This window comes from Natator depressus, chromosome 1, assembly GCF_965152275.1.
Source record: "Natator depressus isolate rNatDep1 chromosome 1, rNatDep2.hap1, whole genome shotgun sequence".
Taxonomy (NCBI): Eukaryota; Metazoa; Chordata; order Testudines; family Cheloniidae; genus Natator; species Natator depressus.
In genome coordinates, this window is record NC_134234.1 from 184619577 (window position 1) to 184639352 (window position 19776).

At 40.4% G+C, this 19776-nt stretch overlaps 1 protein-coding gene across 6 annotated transcripts in view; it reads left to right on the forward strand.

The window, feature by feature from the left end:
• Positions 1 to 19776, forward strand: part of DCAF6 (DDB1 and CUL4 associated factor 6) — a 159469-nt gene that overhangs the window by 77978 nt on the left and 61715 nt on the right. For 3 of the 6 annotated variants that reach the window (XM_074972256.1, XM_074972268.1, XM_074972258.1), the window contains exons 9-11: positions 2253 to 2372; positions 2601 to 2846; positions 8743 to 8910. In XM_074972256.1, coding sequence (XP_074828357.1) covers positions 2253 to 2372; positions 2601 to 2846; positions 8743 to 8910 — 534 coding nt within the window. The remainder of the gene's footprint in view (positions 1 to 2252; positions 2373 to 2600; positions 2847 to 8742; positions 8911 to 19776) is intronic. The other 3 variants (XM_074972278.1, XM_074972288.1, XM_074972298.1) reach the window with 1 other exon arrangement.

A 19776-nucleotide genomic window follows, 5' to 3' on the forward strand; every position in this document is an offset into this window, starting at 1 on the left:
TCATCCTTCCACCTTATATCCATCGCCTTTCTTATCTACCCTCCTCCTCTAATCCCTCCAGTTGTTCTGGTGGAATCCATCCCGTCTCCGGATCTTCCTTGTGCTCATGCCCTACCTTACTCTTCTCCTTAACTTCTTGCTCTCTTCTGGCTTTTCCTTCTCACAATACAAAAATGCTCTAATCTCTATTTTACAAAACCAAACCTTGAGCCCACTTGCCTCTCCAACTGTCACCCAGTCGCCTTTCATCTCTAAGTTCATTGAATGCACTGTTTACAATTGCTGTCTGGAGTTCCTCTTCAATCCAACTTCTGTCCCTTGCATTCCACTGAAACCACTCTTGCCAAAAAAAAAAAAAAAATGACTCCTTCATAGCTACAGTTCAGGACTAGTTCTCCATACTTACCCTCCTTAACTTGTCAGCCACTTTTGGTACAGCTGACCATGCTCTTCTTGGAATCATGTCTGTCTTAGGTTCTGTGACACTGTCCTCTCCTGGTTCTCCTCCTACCTCTATAATCACTCCTTCATTGTGTCTTTTGAACAATCCTCCTTATCTGCCCTTGATCTTTCTTCAGGGCTTCCACAGGGCTTTCTGTCATTGGTTCCCTTCTCTTCTCCCTCTACCCCTTATCTCTGGGTAATTTCATTTGCAAACACAAATTCAACTACCATCTCTATGTTGACAACAAAGATCTACCTCTCTCCTGCAGACCTGTCTCCTTCTGTCCAAACTAAAATCTTGGCCTGTGTTTCTGACTTGTTCTTGTGGATGTCTAGCAACAAGCTCAATCTGCAAAAGAACTCCTAATCTCCCTCCTCTGCCCAAGCCCCTTTCTCAAACACTGTGGACAACATCATCACCCTGCTGGTCACTCAGGCCTATAACTTGGGTATTATTTTTAACTTGGACCTCTCTCTGGGTCCTTACATCCAGGTTATATCTAAATTTTGCTGTTTGTTTCTGTATAACATATCTAAAATTACAGTCTTTCCTGTCCATCGACACAGCTAAAACTTTCATGCAAGCTCTCGTTGCGCATCTTGGTTACTGCAACATCCTTTACTCTAGCTGTGACAAATGCAGTTTTGCCCCACTCATATCCATCCAGAATGCTGCTGCAAAGGTCATTTTCCTAGTCTGTCACTTTGACCACGTCACCCCTCTCTTTGAATCCTTTCACTGCTCCCCCTTCTCTATCACATCAACCATAAGCTACTTTTCTTCTCTTTCAGGGGCCGTCACAGTCGATCCCCATCCTATCTATCGTCTATTTTGCTATCAAGCTGTCAATATTCACCTCGGATTGGCTAATGATGCCAGCTTCCACTGCCCACTTGTTAAATTTTCAAACAAACACCCTCATGCTTTCTCCCATGCTGCTTGTCACAGTTGAAAGGCACTTCCTGTAAACAATGGCAAAGCTACCTCATTATCCACTTTCAAATCCTTCATCAAAACTCTCCTTTGTCATGGTTCGTACAATTTTTTTTACAAGGGTTGAATTGCAAGTTTGCTGCAAACACTGCCTATCATGCTGACCAATATATTGTCTCATTGTTTCCCTGTAATTCCCCTGCTTATCTATCCATCTGTTGTATTTTGTCTTATGCTTAGTCTCCACCCCAAGGGGTTAACAATCTGTGTCTTTGTTCTGTGTGTATAGCATCTAGTACAATGGGGTTCTGGTGCATGACTAGGGCTTCTAGGCAATATTGTAATACAAATAATATGTTTAACTGTGTTCTTGAATACAGCATCTTCTAACTAGATATATGTCAGTTGGGCAAGTGAAATCTGTGGAAATTTGAATTCCCTTCTGTCGCTTACATTAGATAGTGAAATAATCAGTAAATCACTTTTCCTGCTTTTAAGGTATTATCTAGTAAAAATGTCCTGTTTAATAATAAATAAAATAATAATAATTGTGGGAATCTGAAACAGCTGACCTATTAACTTTTATAACAAGTGTTCAAACTGAATACAGTGGAACTCAGTTACAGAAAGTCAGATATAGGGAAATTCCAATTTAATTGTGAAGCAGAATGAAAGTTGAAGTTTTTTTAGTTTATTGCTCTGTTCAAATTGCAATACGAGTTAGAATAACTTAGTCTTACTCTGAAAAAGTGATTTCACTCCGAGGATACCAATTTGTATAACTTCAGTACTGTATTTTTATATGGAAAAAGAAAAGCGTCTCTTGCTTCTTTACAAAATTGCAGATAAAATTTCAATATCTTTATTTTTACAGGGGAGCAAAGTCCTAACGTCTCTCTGATGCAGAGGATGTCAGACATGCTATCAAGATGGTTTGAAGAAGCTAGTGAAGTTGCGCAGAGCAACCGAGGACGAGGAAGATCTCGGTCTAGAGGTGATAACTTATTTTAGTAAGGATAAACAGAATTATTGATAATACAAGGATTTTTTTTACATGAAAGAGGGGGTTGGATGTACAAGATCTTTTTGATTGGAAGCTTTCTGGGGCACAAACTAGTTTTAGTATATTGTACAGTACAGAACATTTTATGTTTGCAAAATATTAAATGATCATACAAAGGAGTCCTCTGTAAATGTGCATTTGCTGTTTTTTCCCCCAAAGGTGGAACCAGTCGACCAGATGCCTCCATTATTAGCAACGTACCACCAAGTGCTGAATCAGAGACTGCAATGGAAGTGGATGGTCCTGAACAGCTTCCATCCTCTTCATCCTCTACAATGTCAGCACAAGCTCCCTCAACATCTTCCTCAGTAGAAACCCCCCCTTCCACATCCTTACTATCCTCTCCTGACAATGAACAAAGACCATCTTTGGAGGCATCTGCTCATTCTACACTCCATCAGTCTGGTGAGGAGAAATCAATCCAATATGCCATGGTTGATCAAATTACTTAAATAACAAACTACAATTTTGTTTTTGACACATTTTTGGTAATTGATTTATAGTCTTGTTGAGGTCATGCATGTCATGAATGTGGATTAGATATTTCTGTTACCTGATACTCTAAAGTGTGGCTATAAAGAAATATACTTTCACAAAGAGAGAATCTCAAGTAGAATTACTAATCTTGTTTTTAAAAACTAATTATACTTTTTTTTTAAAACCAAAAAACCCTATATTTTGTATTGTTTAACTGTCTTCTTCGTGGCATATAAGTAGATACCCTACCCCTCCTGCTGAGATTTGGCTGCAGTAGCTCCAACACAATGAATAGCAAAATCTGTCATCTTTTGTTCATCAATGGAAATCTGGAATGATGTGTCCCTTTCAGCCCGTATATACACCCAGGACCTATAGAAGCTATGCCAGAATCAACTAGGGCAGAGTTGTTTTGCCTGCTGAAAGTATCTGGATGGACAGGGCTCACCTTGTAGTGTATTCTGTCCCATTTAATAATCTAAGTTCTATTTTCACTTCTAATATTGTAACTGAAGTAGCTCCTTGTCTTAAATGGAGATTTACATTTACATTAGTGTAAATGAAAGGAGAATTTAGCCTAGTTGTTAATATCAGTGATCTCTTTGTGGGAGAGAGCTACAAGGCTGAGTCACACCCCTCTGCACCAATACGCAGAAGAGGCACTGTTTGTCCTGGATTCCTGTGGGTGCATAGTAGAAGGCCAGGAATACCACCTGCAAGAGGTGTTGCCAACTACCACAATTTTCTCACAAATATCACAATAACTGGTGTGTTTCCTACAGCCCCAGCTTCTAGAGTCATGTGTTTACATGAGAATCTCAGCTTTCAGTTTTTTTTAAAAAAAGTAAGTTTATAGTCCTTATGGCTATAGAGAGAAGCTTGAAGATGAGACCTGAGTGCACCCAAAAGGTTGAGAAACTAGAAGGAAAATAATCCCTGCCCCCCAATTGTTATTTTTTAAAAATCTCATGGGTTTTTTGAGGCTTGACTTGTGATTTTTGAAAATATGGGGGAGGCAGTACTGTGTAAGGTCCACCCTCTCTCTTCTGATACTTATTGCAGGCATTGTGAGTTGCTGTCCTTGGAGGAGATGACTGGTTCCAACTCTCCAAGGCCCTGAGTGGATGTGCTGGGATGAGGGAGAGATGAGATTTTTCCCCATCTCCCAATCTTCTTTGAGAAGCAGCCATAAGAGGAAAGAGAGTGCCATTCACTGTGCTATGGCTGCTGCAGTCAGACCCTCTGGGACATTATCAGAAAGGGGCAGGACAGTACTGCTGCTTAAAAACATGGAAGAAAGAGAAGTTAAAGATATAAATGGATGTTTGTTAAAGGTAATTTTAAAAACCCCCAAAACTTTCAAATATACCAATATTCATCTGGTATCCCAGTTAATTTTCCCTAATAGAGAAAGTAAACAGCAACAATTTTACTCATTCCAACTGAAGTGTGGTTCATCTCTCCTAATAAATGAGAAAGTCAGGAACCCATTTTATTAAATATCAGGGGCTTTCAGTTATCTATAACGTTTGCACACAGCATATTGATGCTGATACTATACCAACCAAGGTTTATATTCACAAATTGTCAAAAGTTCAAGGGTTCCGCTATACATAAAATGCTGCAGATTTCAGCCACCCTCATGTGTGATAGAGAGATGGCCAATCCCAGTATTGATCTAACTGTCATTTTGCTTTGTTCATTATATGTCACTGTTTACTGGGGCCTGTTGTCCCCATGGCTGCACCTACTGTGTTAAAGAGAACTGCTGCAGGCTACTTTATTAAACGCTGTGAGTTGCATAATGACAACTGTTATAGAGAATCTTATGTAGTTCTGTACCAGCATTTTTCTGACATCTCTCCTACAGAATGCACTCTCACAAACAAATTTTTCCTTCTATATTTCTCTGAGTAAGTCTGAAACTTTGGGTGAAAGTTTCTCATGCCAGCATGTGGAGTCCAACTGATACCATTATTTCCCAATACATCCCCCTTCTGATGGTGTGCTCTCTCTCTCTGCACCACTTCCATTGTCAGATTCCTATCAAACAGGGAACTAAGCAACCTTCACCAAAAAAATTAATGGAAGTTTGCTTCACATCAGGTTTGAAAGATCATATGTCTTGAGAGCAATGGAGATTTTAAACTTGCTGTAATTATGTTTGAGGTCTTTGACCACAACTGGTTAGGATTTCAGTTTTACGTCTTATCCAGATACTTTACTCTTACACTGCTCCTGAATGATATGTTCAGATGTTAGTTCAGTTATGAGTATGAAAAAATACCACTTTTTGAATAACCAGAATCTCTCCTGCAGGAGTGATTACAGTAGTAACTTACTGGTCAGGAATAACATGATTCACTGAGATGGTAAAGTTGCACATAGAGAGATGTTGTTACAAAGAGGAGGGAGAAAAATTGTTCTCCTTAACCTTTGAGGATAGGACAAGAAGCAATGGGCTTAAATTGCAGCAAGGGTGGTTTAGATTGGACATTAGGAAAAACTTCCTAACTGTCAGGGTGGTTAAGCACTAGAATAAATTGCCTAGGGAGGTTGTGGAATCTCCATCATTGGAGATGTTTAATAGCAGGTTAGACAAACACCTGTCAGGAATGGTCTGCATATTATTTAGTTCTGCCATGAGTGCAGGGGACTAGACTAGATGACCCCTTGAGGTCCCTTCAAGTCCTATGATTCTGTGTCTAGTATCTACAGCTGTATCTGCTCACGCAGAAAGTGACTTGTTGAAATAAAGAACATTTGACTGTATGGTATTAAATACTGAAAGATTGCTTTTAAAAAAATAACCCAGAATAGTCCCATAATCATCAGAATTTAAAACCAAACTCTATTTGTATATGTTTTTTTAATCTATTACAGATCACTTGTAGAACACCATGACTTTAGAGTTATTCCACAAACATAGAAAAGATACATTCCTTGCTTGAAGGAACTTACAGTTTCAGATAGGCCAGACACAGAAAAATAATGAAGGAAAGTGAATGAGAAACTTATTGGTGAAGAGAAGACAGGAAAGATTCCTAGGAGAACTTGGTTTTAAGGAGACGTTTGAAGGAAGAAGAGAGCTTTTGGCAGATTGAGTTCAGAAGGGTGTTCCAGGAGCAAGAGGCAACTACAGAGAAGGCATAAAGCTGAGAAGGAGGAAGTGGTAGCAGTAAGGCAGGAGGAATGAGAGGGGGATATGGAGAGTAGAAGGACTATTGGATCTTGAAGGGATGGAGAATTTAAGAGACAGGGTGGTAGGCCATGCAATGGTGTGAGTGACAGGAGAGGAAAAAGAGAGGACTGTAATAGCAGTATTTTGAATATAATGGTGAAAAGGAGGAAAGGCAAACAGAAGGTGGTTACAAAACCTAAAGGGAAGAGATGATTGGGTGGGGAGGGTTGGAAACCTTGAGAGGAAAAGCCAAAGATGATCCAGCCATCAGTTTGGAGAGGGCAATGGTGAATGTTCATTTGGAGGGGACAGAAAAGCTTTAGTGAGTGTTAAGAAACTGAGGGCAGTCACCATCTTTTGGACCAGGGTGACTTTCATAGAAATAGAGCATGATTCATGAGGGAACAGGAGAATGGACTACTAAGCAAACAACTTTCACTGTTCTGTTTTATAATTTGCTACATGTCTTTCAGGAACCTGAAATAACCTCCCCTTTGAAACCCAAACATTTTATTACTGTTTATTTGAATCATAATACATATTTAAATCCTTTGCATACTATGTTGTCCTCAAAGTATATCATACAATGAATGCCTGACTTCCTATTTCAGAAATACTCTTGCCCTTTTACATTTTGAAAAACACTCTATACAGACAATAACCAGCACAAAAATAATACAACATGGGATCTTTGTCACATTAGCCACTTCATCTGAAAATTGTTTATATTCTGTTAGAGAAGTACAGTTGAAACCTCTCAAATGTGTTGTTGGATCATTGTTAAAGTTCCTGTAGTGAGACAAATCACTGGAAACCTTTAACTGTAAGATTGAAATTAATCTTCTGTTTCTCTAAGAGGGAAATCATAGCTGATAGAGATTTTTATTGCCCTGTCACTTACAAAAACTTGTTAATATGGGTATAAAATGAACATATTAGTTTTGGTTTTTGCTCTGTCTGTCTCACTCAATGGAAACTAGGAAATGTTCATTATTATGGTTTTAATATTAATTTTAAACTAGCGATAAATTGTAAGCTACTCAGTTTTATGCAACAACCCATATATAAAATGTTAATCAGACTTTATTTCCATAAACTGAGTGGCAGAGAGACATGCACACATTGAGTGTGTCTTTGGATACATTTTCTTTATATTAGATGGTCAAATGAATTGGGAAAACATTGAATCCGTAGGTTTGTCCCAATTTTAAGCAAGTTCTACCTTATTTTGAACTGGGGATGTGCCATTGGCATTTATTGTTTTCTGACTCCACTTGCTGGCAAGGTGAACTTCTGCTTGAAGATTCTGACTGCTATTAAAAGATTTAGTAAAGCAGAAATTCATAGGCAAGAAAAATCGGTTCTTCTAAAATGTGAGGGGTAACTTTCTAATAACTTTTAAATAACCATGATTTCTGGGCTAAGTGGAACTGAATCCTTTAAGCAAATACTGGAAACTGCAATTTTAGCCACAATTGAGAAATAATTAAAAAATAATTAAAACAAACTTGGAACTTTGATTCCCCAAAATACCAGGTTTTCTGTTATTTGACAACCCCTCCTGGCATATTTGTTTTGCATGCTGGGGTCCTTTAGGATATATATTTTCCTTTTTCCTTCCTGTTACATTTCATCATCAGCCACCAACTGGTTGGTTGTAATATCCAGAAGTGGTGATAGACAAGGGACACTGGAACCCAAGACCAGAGGAAACCTGAATAGAGCAAGGGAAGGAGGAGAAACAATTTAGACTCCTTGGTAGTAGTAATTGATTTCAGCAAGTACCAGTGAATCAGAGATGGGACTGGTACCTGAAGGAAAAGTGTGTAGCTGACAAGTAGTAGGAAGAGGGCAAGGTGAGAATAGTTAAGTATTTAAAATGGTATCTAAAGAGAGATTATTGCTAAGAGGCCAGTAGCAGGAAACCTTCGTGATCCTTTTTGAGATACCTCTTTATGGACCTAGTTAGCAGTGTTTCCAGATTTTTTTTTTTTTAAAGGTTCATATTTGGGAGTGTGTAAATTGAAGGCTACCAGAAAATAGTTGACAATGTTAAAAATTGCTGCTTTCTGCTTGGACATCTGTCACCTCTGTCCATAATCCCCTTCTCAGATGGTTGTTTTTTTTTTTCCCTCTTGGCAGTTGGGATTATGTAACTATTTGGTTAAATGACATTTTAAAATAAAACCATTCAAGTAAGTGTCTTTGAAGTTTTACCTCATGGATTAAGGTTGCATAACTTTTCCCACTTACCGAGAGTACTGATTTGGTTAGGCATACCAAGAACATGTAAAAAGATGAATTTAAGTTTTTTGTTTTATTTTAAATCTATCTTGGTATATTTCGTTTTTAAATTTTCTTCAGTTAATCGCTTAAATAGTTGGGGGTATGGAGGCGGGCATGTAGCATGAAAACTGAACTTCATATGTCCTGTGATTCATACTTTTAGAAAGGGAAGAACCCAAATTTAAATATTTTGTTTATGCTTCTAATTATTGCACTTTAATAAGCTGCCATATAAAAGAAATACTTTGCTTTTATTCCTCGTAGTATCTGTTGCCTTGCTCTTGAGTCATTTGTTCTTTTTATCTTTTATATGTTCTATGCCTTCTTCTTTTACACCTTTTTTTCCCTATCTGTCAGAATTTTTGGCACCTGAGTTAGCTATACTCCGTAGGGGCCTGCAGCGACTGAGGCTTAAGAAGGCTGAACAACAAAGACAGCGAGAGCTAGCTGAGGGTTCAGCACCACAGTCCTCCACCTCTGATCAGTCTTCCCCTAAGGGCTCCTCACAGGACCCCCAGACTTCAGGTTGTCATTTGTCAAGGTTTCTTAAGCAGCTGATGTAGTTATAGTTTGTGCTGCTATTGTTTGCTGAGATGCTTCCTCTTCAGAACAAAACAGTTAATGCACTTGCTGCTTATTTTTACCTTGCGTGTGGTGGTGTTATCACAATTAGATACACACTAATGGCAGCATTACTATATATATTTTCCTAATATTGTTGTGATTCATAGTTTCATTTAAATACTGGTAGGTTATGAATAGTACGCTACAGCAAATTTTGCCCAAATAGGGTCACAACTTTCCAGAAGGAAGCTGAGCACACTGCAAATAACCAGAAATGGAGTTGTTTGAGCAGCACTTGTTAGGAAAGTGAATAGTGAAAGTTACTCTCATCTAGGTGGAGTACACCGGACCCTCGTTAGAACCCGTGTCTATATAGCACGAATTTGCATATAATGCAGTCGTGGCCATGGATCCCAAATTTAATTACTTTAATTGCAGTTCATTTTAACGCGGTCCCCACTGTAACACGGTACCGCGCATAAATCCCAAATCCCGCGTTCTAGCGAGGGTCCAGTATATGTTGACACATAACCACCCAGGGCTACATCTTCTTATTAAAGGAGGCTGTGTTGGTGAGTCATGTTAACACTCTGTTGGCTACATTCTGGGCTTACTGGCACTAAACAATTTCACAGTAATGATGAAGTAAACAAACAGCATATGTAGATATTTTTGCTTTACTAAAAATTTCCTTCAGAATAAACATTTGCGCTATGCTCATTGTAAAAATGCCTCTAATGGCTGCTGTATCTTGGCTTCCAGCTCTCTTCCTTTTAAACTTATTCCATATCTTAAAATAGACAAAGCAATGCAGAACTGGAGTAAGATGGTTGACTGGCAGATCAATAAGTATATTGGATATAAAAATGTTCATTATATCTGATGTTAATTTTTGACAGACATAAGAAATTGAAAAGATCTCTCTTCTCAATTCTGTCTCACAGGAATTGCGCACCCATGTACAATTGGCTCCATTCATTTATTTATGGGAATATTAGGAGTTTGGAATAAACCTTAAGGGCTTGCTGTCGTCAACTCAAGAAATACCTATTCACCTGATTTTGTCTAAAATTCTTAATCTCAGAAATAATTAGAAGTTAATAGGGTCTGTTCACTAGACATATGCTGTAATTGTGAAATTTGTGCATATGCAGCCTTAACTTTGCCATTCCTGACTCACGAATGCTTAACTTCTCTTAATATATTGTATTTTTGCATGGACTCTCCTTTTTCTTTTTTTTCGGGCCAAATTATGTCACCCATATTCACCTTGAGTAGCACGTTGCTCCATCAGTAGTTCCATTGAAACTATGAGTAGGGGTTACACAATCTGGTCTTTAATCTTTAGCATTTGCCTAGAGTATTTGGGTAGGTGGCATCAAAATATCAGAAGCAAAATCAGGTTTGCATTCTGTGATGCTGAAAAAGATGTCTCATGCACAAAACTGTTTACAGTGCCAGGTCACATGGAAAATTTTATGAACCCCTTCTCTCTTTGTGTGTTGAATGAGGCATGGTTTACTACTTTCATACTATGATCTTTAATTAGCTATGCATGCAAGCACAGTGTAGCCCTCTATCATTTAGAGTGTTGAAATATTTTTAACAAGTTCCAGCATTTAACTAGTTCACAAGCCCGAACTCCTAACTCAAGTAAATTATGGAACTCTTAATTCAGCCAAATCAAAAACTATTTTTACAAGAACACAGACACCTTTCTTCCTGAAGAAACTGTTTACCTGCCAAATTTCAACTTTCTATCCCTCTTTACCCCTTACCTTCTCTCCCCCCAGTTTTGACACTTTTGTAAGTGGAATAGCATTTCTTTTCAGTTTTTCCTTTTTTAAAAAAGATCACTCTTTGGGCAGTGACTGAGCCTAGAATGTTTAGAAAGCTATACACTACTGAAAGCAAGATCATAGAATGGAAACACTCTGACAATATTAACTATGGCTGTGGCTAGTGCTCTAGTTAGAATATGTAGATATTGAATTGAGCATAGTTGCTAGCATTGGAAACTCTTTTCCAGAAACAATTTTCAGATGGGTTGGAAGTTGGAGACCCCAGACCCTGGGGGACTGTGTACACATTCTGGTGTTGCTGCTGACACCAGTGGCTGCCTCCTTGCATGTGGAAAAAGGCCAGTAGAACAGGGAAGACAATGGTAACCACAAGAGCAGTGGTCTCTGCCCTGTGGCAAGAACTCAATAGCTACTCCTGACAGGGAAAGCCAGGACAAAGGCAAAAATCTTGTTGGCTGTTGTGCTTTTGAAAAGAGAATGCTTTCCATTATTCCTCTGATGGACTGAACATCAAGATTTATTGACCCAAAAGACAAACATTGACAGACAAAGCCAAACTAACATTTATGTTCTGGGTCAATAAATATTGGTACTAATTTAGAGATGAAGTGTGGGATTTTCAGAAATACCGAGTGCTAGCCTAGCTTTACTCACATTAATGTCAGTGATAAAATTCCTATTGACTTCAATGTACAAAAAGTTAGGCAAGGACTCTGCTTTTGAAATTCCCATCTGGAGGTTGATGTATGTATTACTATTACTTTTTGAGTATGTGTCAGTGTGGATCAACATTTCTTGTAAGCTACACAGCCATGCAACAATCTTGTATATACAGCACAGGTCAGAAAACATGCTGCTATGTTTCTTCTCTGGGGCCCCAGCAGGGGTGTGGTGTGGTCCTGTAAGAACCTGCTCTGCTCGTTACCCCTCCCACTGTGACAGTGCATGCAGCTGTGCCTTTTCACTGATGGGAGGAGGGGGGAAAAGATGGTGGAAGTGCTTCTAGTATCGGGGACACAGTTGGGGTGTCCCTTGTGCAGGACCCCAGGTGAGCAACCTGGCTGAGCTCTACGATGGCTAATCAGGTCAGCAGAGGACACCCCCACCACCACCACTTGCCCACCTGGCAGTTCAGTACAAGGAATGTGACCACTGCTACTGCTGAGAGGTGAACTGTGGCCAGAGCCCCTTTGTGAGAACAACTGGCAGGGGGAGGTCTGAAACCCTGGCCTGGAGGAGGTGTGGTCTGATGCCACAGACTCCTGGCCAGGCTCCTAAGACGACTGCTGTGGAGAAAATTCTGGGGACAGGGACCTGTGTGAGAGACTGGGGAGGACACTTTAGGACAGCATCTCCTGCACACGCTTTCCGTCCCCAACCCTACCTGTACACATCCCTCACGGTGTTTTTAAAAAAAAAAAAAAAAAAAAAAGTGGTGGTGGAGAAAGCTTGCCCAAGGACAAAAATGTAGTGCTTAGTGGAGTTTGTAGCCCACTCAGTAGAAAAAAAGTTTAGAGAGAACATTGGTGTGGATTCCACTGTAGATATGCGTACATATGAGACTGGAGATTTTTAAGTATCCATTGAGGTTGTGCATGTGCCCTGTGTTGTCTCATGCTCCCATGCAAGGAAATCAAGAGTGGAGAGGTTTTGATCCTCCCACAGTTCCCTCTTACTGCATGTAGCAGCAAGATGGAATCTTGGTGAGTGATCCCCTAGTTCTTAGCTTCATCTAAATGTTACTACAAATCTTCTGAATTCTTCAGAACTCCTTTGATAACATCTGTCTTTGACCAGTGTGATCATATTGATGCATCTTGACCAATTATTGATGTCTAGACACAGCTGTACAGACCTAGAGTGGGATCTGTTGTATAGGGTCCACTGTCCATCTTCCCTATTCTTCTTCATGGACCCTTCTCTCAAAAGCTTGTTGAAATCAGAAGTGGCCTCATTTCCTCATCTAGGAGCTGTAGAGAAGGTTCCAAAGGAATACAAGGGAAGGGCTTCTACGCCTGGTATTTCCCAATCCCAAAGAAGAAAGGAAGTCTTTGTCCTATCCTATATCTAAGGAGTCTCAACAAATACATATGCCATCTCAGGTTGAGGATGGTAATGCTTGTCTCCATCATCCCATCTCTCCACATTCAAGACTGGTTCATGTCTCTTGACTTGCAGGATACGTACTTTCATATCGCATCTATCTGGGCCACAGGATGTACCTCAGATTCACAATAGGGCCCAACTATCTTCCTTCGAATGGTGGTACCTATGTGTATTCCAGTGTGATCACAGAGGCACACCAGGTGCCTGAGGCAGAAGATTTTTACTAGCAGAGTCTGTTAGTCCTCACCTGTACCTTTTCCTCATGCTTTAACCAATGTCATAAGGGGTGATGTCAACCAGCGCCCTCCCCAGTTCCTTTCTGCCACTGCATGAGATGAAACCCTTCTCTGTCCATGAAGTTCCTCTTCAGTGTTTTTCCTGTAAATATTGTAAAGATATTTCTTATTAGATCATTTTTAGTGGTGGCTTTTATGGTATCTAGCTAGTTAAGATTCAGGGGTTCCTCCCCAACTTTCCCTCATATGGAGTGACTATTATGCCCAAATTTCCAGGCTTAAGGAATGGTAGTTCCTGCATCAGGGCTTTCCTGATCAGCAATGACTATCTGAAGTGCTTCTGCTGCCTTGGAGAATGTCCCACAGCTTTGAAGTCCAGTATTAGTTGATCTTTTCCAGTTGGATCCTCCATGTACAGGAGTATAGACTTAGAAAACATCTGGTGGATCATGCAATGAGGCCTCAGTCTGATCTCGGCCAGCAGAACCCCTGTACAATGGGAAGAGATGCTTAGGAGCCTGCCTCCTAGTATTATGACCTCTGACACAGGTGGACAGGAATAAAGCCAAGGCCGCCTCAGGCTCATCGTGAAGGTAGGAAACACTCTCAGAAACCTAGAGAGAAATCCACTGCCATGTCCCAACAAAGAGGCATCAGCATGGACAGGTCTATCTACACCAGCTCAGACGATGCATAGGGAGAACAGTCCCTCAACCCTCCACAAGTGGAGACAGATATGACCCCAGAGGGCATTATCATTCTTCCAAATCCTGAGTTTCCCATTTTATTGGATGCAGTCTTTACTAAGTTGATCCTGACTCCATCAGTCCAGGGATGGTATGAAAGGAGAAGCTCATTCCTATCCTGTCCACTAGCTGTGGGAGGTCAGCATCCACGGTTCTGACGGCACTGCTGTTTGAAGTAGCATCTACCTTTTTCTCCTCAGGGGAGCTGGATGTCACTGAGGGACCCTCAGAGACAGAATGTTAGCCAGTCAGAAGATTCAGAATTTCTTTGGCACTCTCAGAATCTCACAAGATTGCACCGATATTTGATTCCCCTCTCGGTCTTATTGGGGGCCATGGGATTCGTACAAATGCTACACCGAATCAGTTTGGGCCCATCAAAAGTTACAACATCTTCCTCTCCGAGAGGAGCTTGAACTTCCTCAGGAGCCCGTGAAAGAGGAGGGAGAAGAGCTGGATCCAGCTTTTACTGTTGGTCTCAACAGAAATATCTTCAGCTCCTGTTGAGGCAGTTGTTCCAGCCTCGCCTTCTCCACCTGATGACTACAGGCAGTTTCAGGACTTAAGGAGGTTGCCGACACACTCTAGGTCCCGCTGGAAGAGATACCTCACAAGCCCCTGGGTATCTTAGAGTGTTGGGCCAAATAAGGTATTAATGAAGTCCATGTTGGAGCCCGACAAAGCTGTCTGGCATATGCCAGTAATGTGCTCCACTCCTAAGAGGTCATGTACTGTGTTTAAGGGCTTGTTTTGTTTAATAACAATAAATGTTATATGCTATTTTGTGTGTTTAATTAAGATACTTTGTATCAGACAAGGGCACGGAGTTTTTATTTCTACATCCTGTCCCAAATTCTTTAGTTGTTACAAGCTACCACTGAAAGGAGTAGGTAACATCAATCATACTCTATGTCCTCTGCCAGGGAGGCTAGATATTTGGAATGCCTTGGGAGACAGGTCTTTATCTCAACCAGCCTGCAGTTCTGGATTGCTAATTACTAGGCATTAATTTGTAAATGTGACTTTGTAAATTTGGTGAATTGCAGCAAGTAATCGACAGTCTCCCACAGGGGGTAGAGCACTTTTTCAAGCTCTTATTGAGGAGCGTAAGTTGGTTGCATTCTCTCCATGCCACAGTAAATTCAACTGACACAGCCTCGCAATCAATGACGATGGCTATCGTGTGTCAAGAATCCTGACTTCATTCGTTGAGATTTCCCAGGGAAGTTCAGTCTACAATGGAGGACAGGTGGTAACTTTGATAACTATTCAGTGAAAACATGACAAGACATCACACTGTATGAAGGACTGAAGGGCAACCTTCTGCTCCCTGGAGACATATACTCCAGCACTTGAGAGAGAATTTCATAGACCACAAGCATACAACCACAGGCCAGCACCACAACCCCTTTACCATCAGAGGAAGATGGGATATGAACAGTCACATTTAAAAACAGGACCCAGAAGACCAAGCATAATGCTCCATCTCCTTCCAATCACAGCCTCCTGTTAAGAAAGTCTTTTGATGGAAATCTTCGAGAGCTGAGAACCAACCCAGTTGCCACCTGCTTCATCTGAGAACTGAGAGACCCATTTTGGTGGCTGCCTAATTTGCTTTTCCCATGCATGGTGGATGGTAACAGACAAATGGATTCTTGACATTCATTCATTCCAGTTCTGTCGTAGAATTCCCCTTCCCTATCCCTCTTCAGGGGCCACTCTCACAAGAAGATACTTATTAAAGAGGTAAACTTTCTCCTCCACCAGGGAGGCATGGAGCCAGTACCCGCTCAACATCAGTGGAAGGGATTTACTCAAAATATTTTCTTACCCCTTTCACGGGAATTTCCTAAGGTTCGTTGTAGGTCTGGACCATTATACATATAGGGTGCTCCCCTCTGACTTAGCAACAGCACCAAAGGTAGTGTCAGTTGTAGCAGCGCACTTTTGATGCTACGGATCATCAGTCTTTCCCTACCTAGGCAATTGTCTATTGCAGCGGTCCCCAACCTTTCTTGCTATTCCCAGAAGACTGTGGCAGGTGCCGGACACCCCGCCGCTGAAATGCTGCCGCCGAGAAGCGGCAGCGGCAAGAAGCGCCGCCGCCAAAATGCTGCCGGGAAACGGCAACACATTTCGGTGGCTGGGTGTCCTGTGGGCGCACAAAAATGCCCCAGCGCGCACTGTGTTGGGGACCCCTGGTCTATTGACATAGAAATCTTATCAGGAGGTATCAAGAACAACTTCATCCCTGTTCACTAGCATCACTGGGACTCTGTGTCAACACAGAAAAGTCTGTTTTAGTTCTTACACAGATCGTAGTTTATTGGAGCAACTTTGGACTCTTTCAGCATCAAAGCATAACTCCCTGATGACACATTTCAATCCATAAAGAATCTTGCTACTCAGCTCAAACAGAGCCCACAAACTTTGGTTTGTTAATGCCTCATCCTCTTATGTCACATGGCATCCTGCACTTATGTGATGCCCTTTGCAAGACTGTACCTCTGTTGCCTATAGGCCTTGTTTCTGACTGTTTGGGACCAACTAGGGAAAACATGTAAATGTTAGTCTCCCTCCTTCCCAGGGTGAGAGATCCTCTAACTTGGTAGGAGAACAGAGACCGTATGTATGTGGGAGCCCTTTTCATTCCCCCTCCACCTGAGAAAACTTCAATCACACATGCTTCTTTAGTTGTGCTGTATGCCTGTCAAGATGGGTGCCCTATCCCAACAATGTGGACTCCTTGGGAGTCCAGGATGCACATAAACCTGTTTGAACTGAAAGCAGTCCAAGAGGCTTGCAAATAATTCCTTGCACTAATACGAGCTCAACACATTCAAGCAAACAACCTGACTGGTATCCCCAGCATGCTGAAATACCCTCTCTCTTTAAAGATGTTAAGTCTGTCCCTTATCTCCCTGGGGGTGCGCTTAGCAGCTCTCAACACCTGATTTTAAATTTGATATTTTTAATTTAAACCAGATTTTTGAGTTTGTTGTTTAAATATTAATACATTTTTCTTGTTGAAGGGGGGAGGGATAGCTCAGTGGTTTGAGCATTGGCCTGCTAAACCCAGGATTGTGAGTTCAATCCTTGAGGGGGCCATTTAGGGATCTGGGGCAAAAATTGGGGATTGGTCCTGCTTTGAGCAGGGGGTTGGACTAGATGATCTCCTGAGGTCCATTCCAACCCTGATATTCTATGATTCTGTGATATGTGTTTTTATAAATCTGTTTAAAATGAAAACTGAATTTTAATACAAAATATATTAAGACCTAAATTTACTATAATCTTTTAAAACATTTAAAATAAAAAATAAATATGCTGACTCCATGAGCCTCCTATCAAAAACTTTTGAGTTAAAGGCTGCTTTTCTAAGTAAAGATAGAATGGGGGGGGAAAACATCTGTCTTTTGAGTCGAGCTTTATAAAGATGGCACAGTAGGTCATGTACTGTGTTTGAGGGCTTGTTTTGTTTGTTAACAATAAATTTTATATGCTATTTTGTGGGTTTAATTAAATTCCAGTTACCATCCTAATGCAGCTTGACACACATCATGAGCGAAGAGTAAGTTATCTATGAAATAAGCAATATATCATTCACCATTTTCTAACATACTAAAAATGTACAATTAATAAGAATCTGAAAATATTAAACTATATGATTGCTTAAATAAATTTATAAAGTTATAGTGCACCCTGCTAGGTAGCAAAAAGATGTACCGAATCTAGCTAAAGGCTCTATTTAGTTTTAAATCAACGCAATTTAATGTCTTTAATGAGAATACATCTTTCTTTAGAAAATAACTGAAGTACAAATGGAAAAGTAGATTAAAATCAATTCTTTAACTTGAGGCTTTCTACTTGGTGATTTAAATCACCTTGATTTGAAGCATTCTAGCCTGCTGGGCATTGGAAATGGAAATTATTAGACCAGGATATGTCTTGAACTTGCATCTTTTCCTGCATTCCCCAGTTTCTTCTCCTGGTTTCTTCGCATGAAATTGTTTTGATTTAGGTGGGAAATCTCTTCCCTCCTGAATGCAAGAGCTATATATTTTCAATACTTCCTGCTTGTGAGTGGACATGCAATACTGAGTGGACATGTATTCTCTTGAGATCTTGGCACTTCAGGATCCGGTGGTGCACAAAAATGGGGATGGGGGGGGGGTATCTAGTTTGCATATTAATTCAAGCTCAGCAGTTTCCTGTTGGAGTCTGTTTTTGAAGCTTTTCTGCTGCAAAATTGCCACCCTTAAATCTTTTACTGAGTGGCCAGAGAGGTTGAAGCGTTCTCCTACCAGTTTTTGAATGTTATGGTTCCTGATGTCAGATTTGTGTCCATTTATTTTTTTGATACCATTCTAGATACCATTAACTTGGGTTTGAATAGAGACTGGGAGTGGCTGGGTCATTACACATATTGAATCTATTTCTCTATGTTAAGTATCCTCACACCTGCTTGTCAACGGTCTAAATGGAACATCTTGATTATCACTACAAAAGTTTTTTTCTCCTGCTGATAATAGCTCATCTTAATTAATTAGCCTCTTACAGTTGGTATGGCTGCTTCCACCTTTTCATGTTCTCTGTATATATGTGTGTGTATCTTCTTAGTATATGTTCCATTCTATGCATCCGATGAAGTGGGCTGTAGCTCACGAAAGCTTATGCTCAAATAAATTTGTTAGTCTCTAAGGTGCCACAAGTACTGCTGTTCTCTTTGCGGATACAGACTAACACGGCTGCTACTCTGAAACCTTACACACAATAAGCACCTTTGAAGAAGCAGTGAGAGATAAAAAGGCATCTTTTAAAAAGTGGAAGTCAAATCCAAGTGAGGTAAATAGAAAGGCGCATAAACACTGCCAAACTAAGTGTAAAAATGTAATAAGAAAAGCCAAAAAGGAGTTTGAAGAACGGCTAACCAAAAACTCAAAAGATAATAAAATGTTTTTTTTTAAGTACATCAGAAGCAGGAAGCCTGCTAAGCAACCAGTGGGGCCCCTGGACGATCGAGATACAAAAGGAGCACTTAAAGACGACAAAGTCATTGCGGAGAAACTAAATGAATTCTTTGCTTCAGTCTTCATGGCTGAGGATGTTAGGGAGATTCCCAAACCTGAGCCATCCTTTTTAGGTGACAAGTCTGAGGAATTGTCACAGATTGAAGTGTCACTAGAGGAGGTTTTGGAATTAATTGAGAAACTTAACAGTAACAAGTGACTGGGACCAGATGGCATTCACCCAAGTGTTCTGAAAGAACTCAAATGTGAAATTGCTGAACTATTAACTATGATTTGTAACCTGTCCTTTAAATCAGCTTCTGTACCCAATTATTGGAAGATAGCTAATGTAACGCCAATATTTAAGGGCGGCTCTAGAGGTGATCCTGGCAATTGCAGACCGGTAAGTCTAACGTCAGTACCGGGCAAATTAATTGAAACAATAGTAAAGAATAAAATTGTCAGACACATAGAAGAACATAAATTGTTGGGCAAAAGTCAACATGGTTTCTGTAAAGGGAAATCATGTTTTACTAATCTATTAGAGTTCTTTGAAGGGGTCAACAAACGTGGACAAGGGGGATCCAGTGGACACAGTGTACTTAGATTTCCAGAAAGCCTTTGACAAGGTCCCTCTCCAAAGGCTCGTACGTAAATTAAGTTTTCATGGGATAAGAGGGAAGATCCTTTCATGGATTGAGAACTGGTGAAAAGACAGGGAACAAAGAGTAGGAATAAATGGTAAATTTTCAGAATGGAGAGGGGTAACTAGTGGTGTTCCCCAAGGGTCAGTCCTAGGATCAATCCTATTCAACTTACTCATAAATGATCTGGAGAAAGGGGTAAACAGTGAGGTGGCAAAGTTTGCAGTCTATACTAAACTGCTCAAGATAATTAAGACCAAAGCAGACTGTGAAGAACTTCAAAA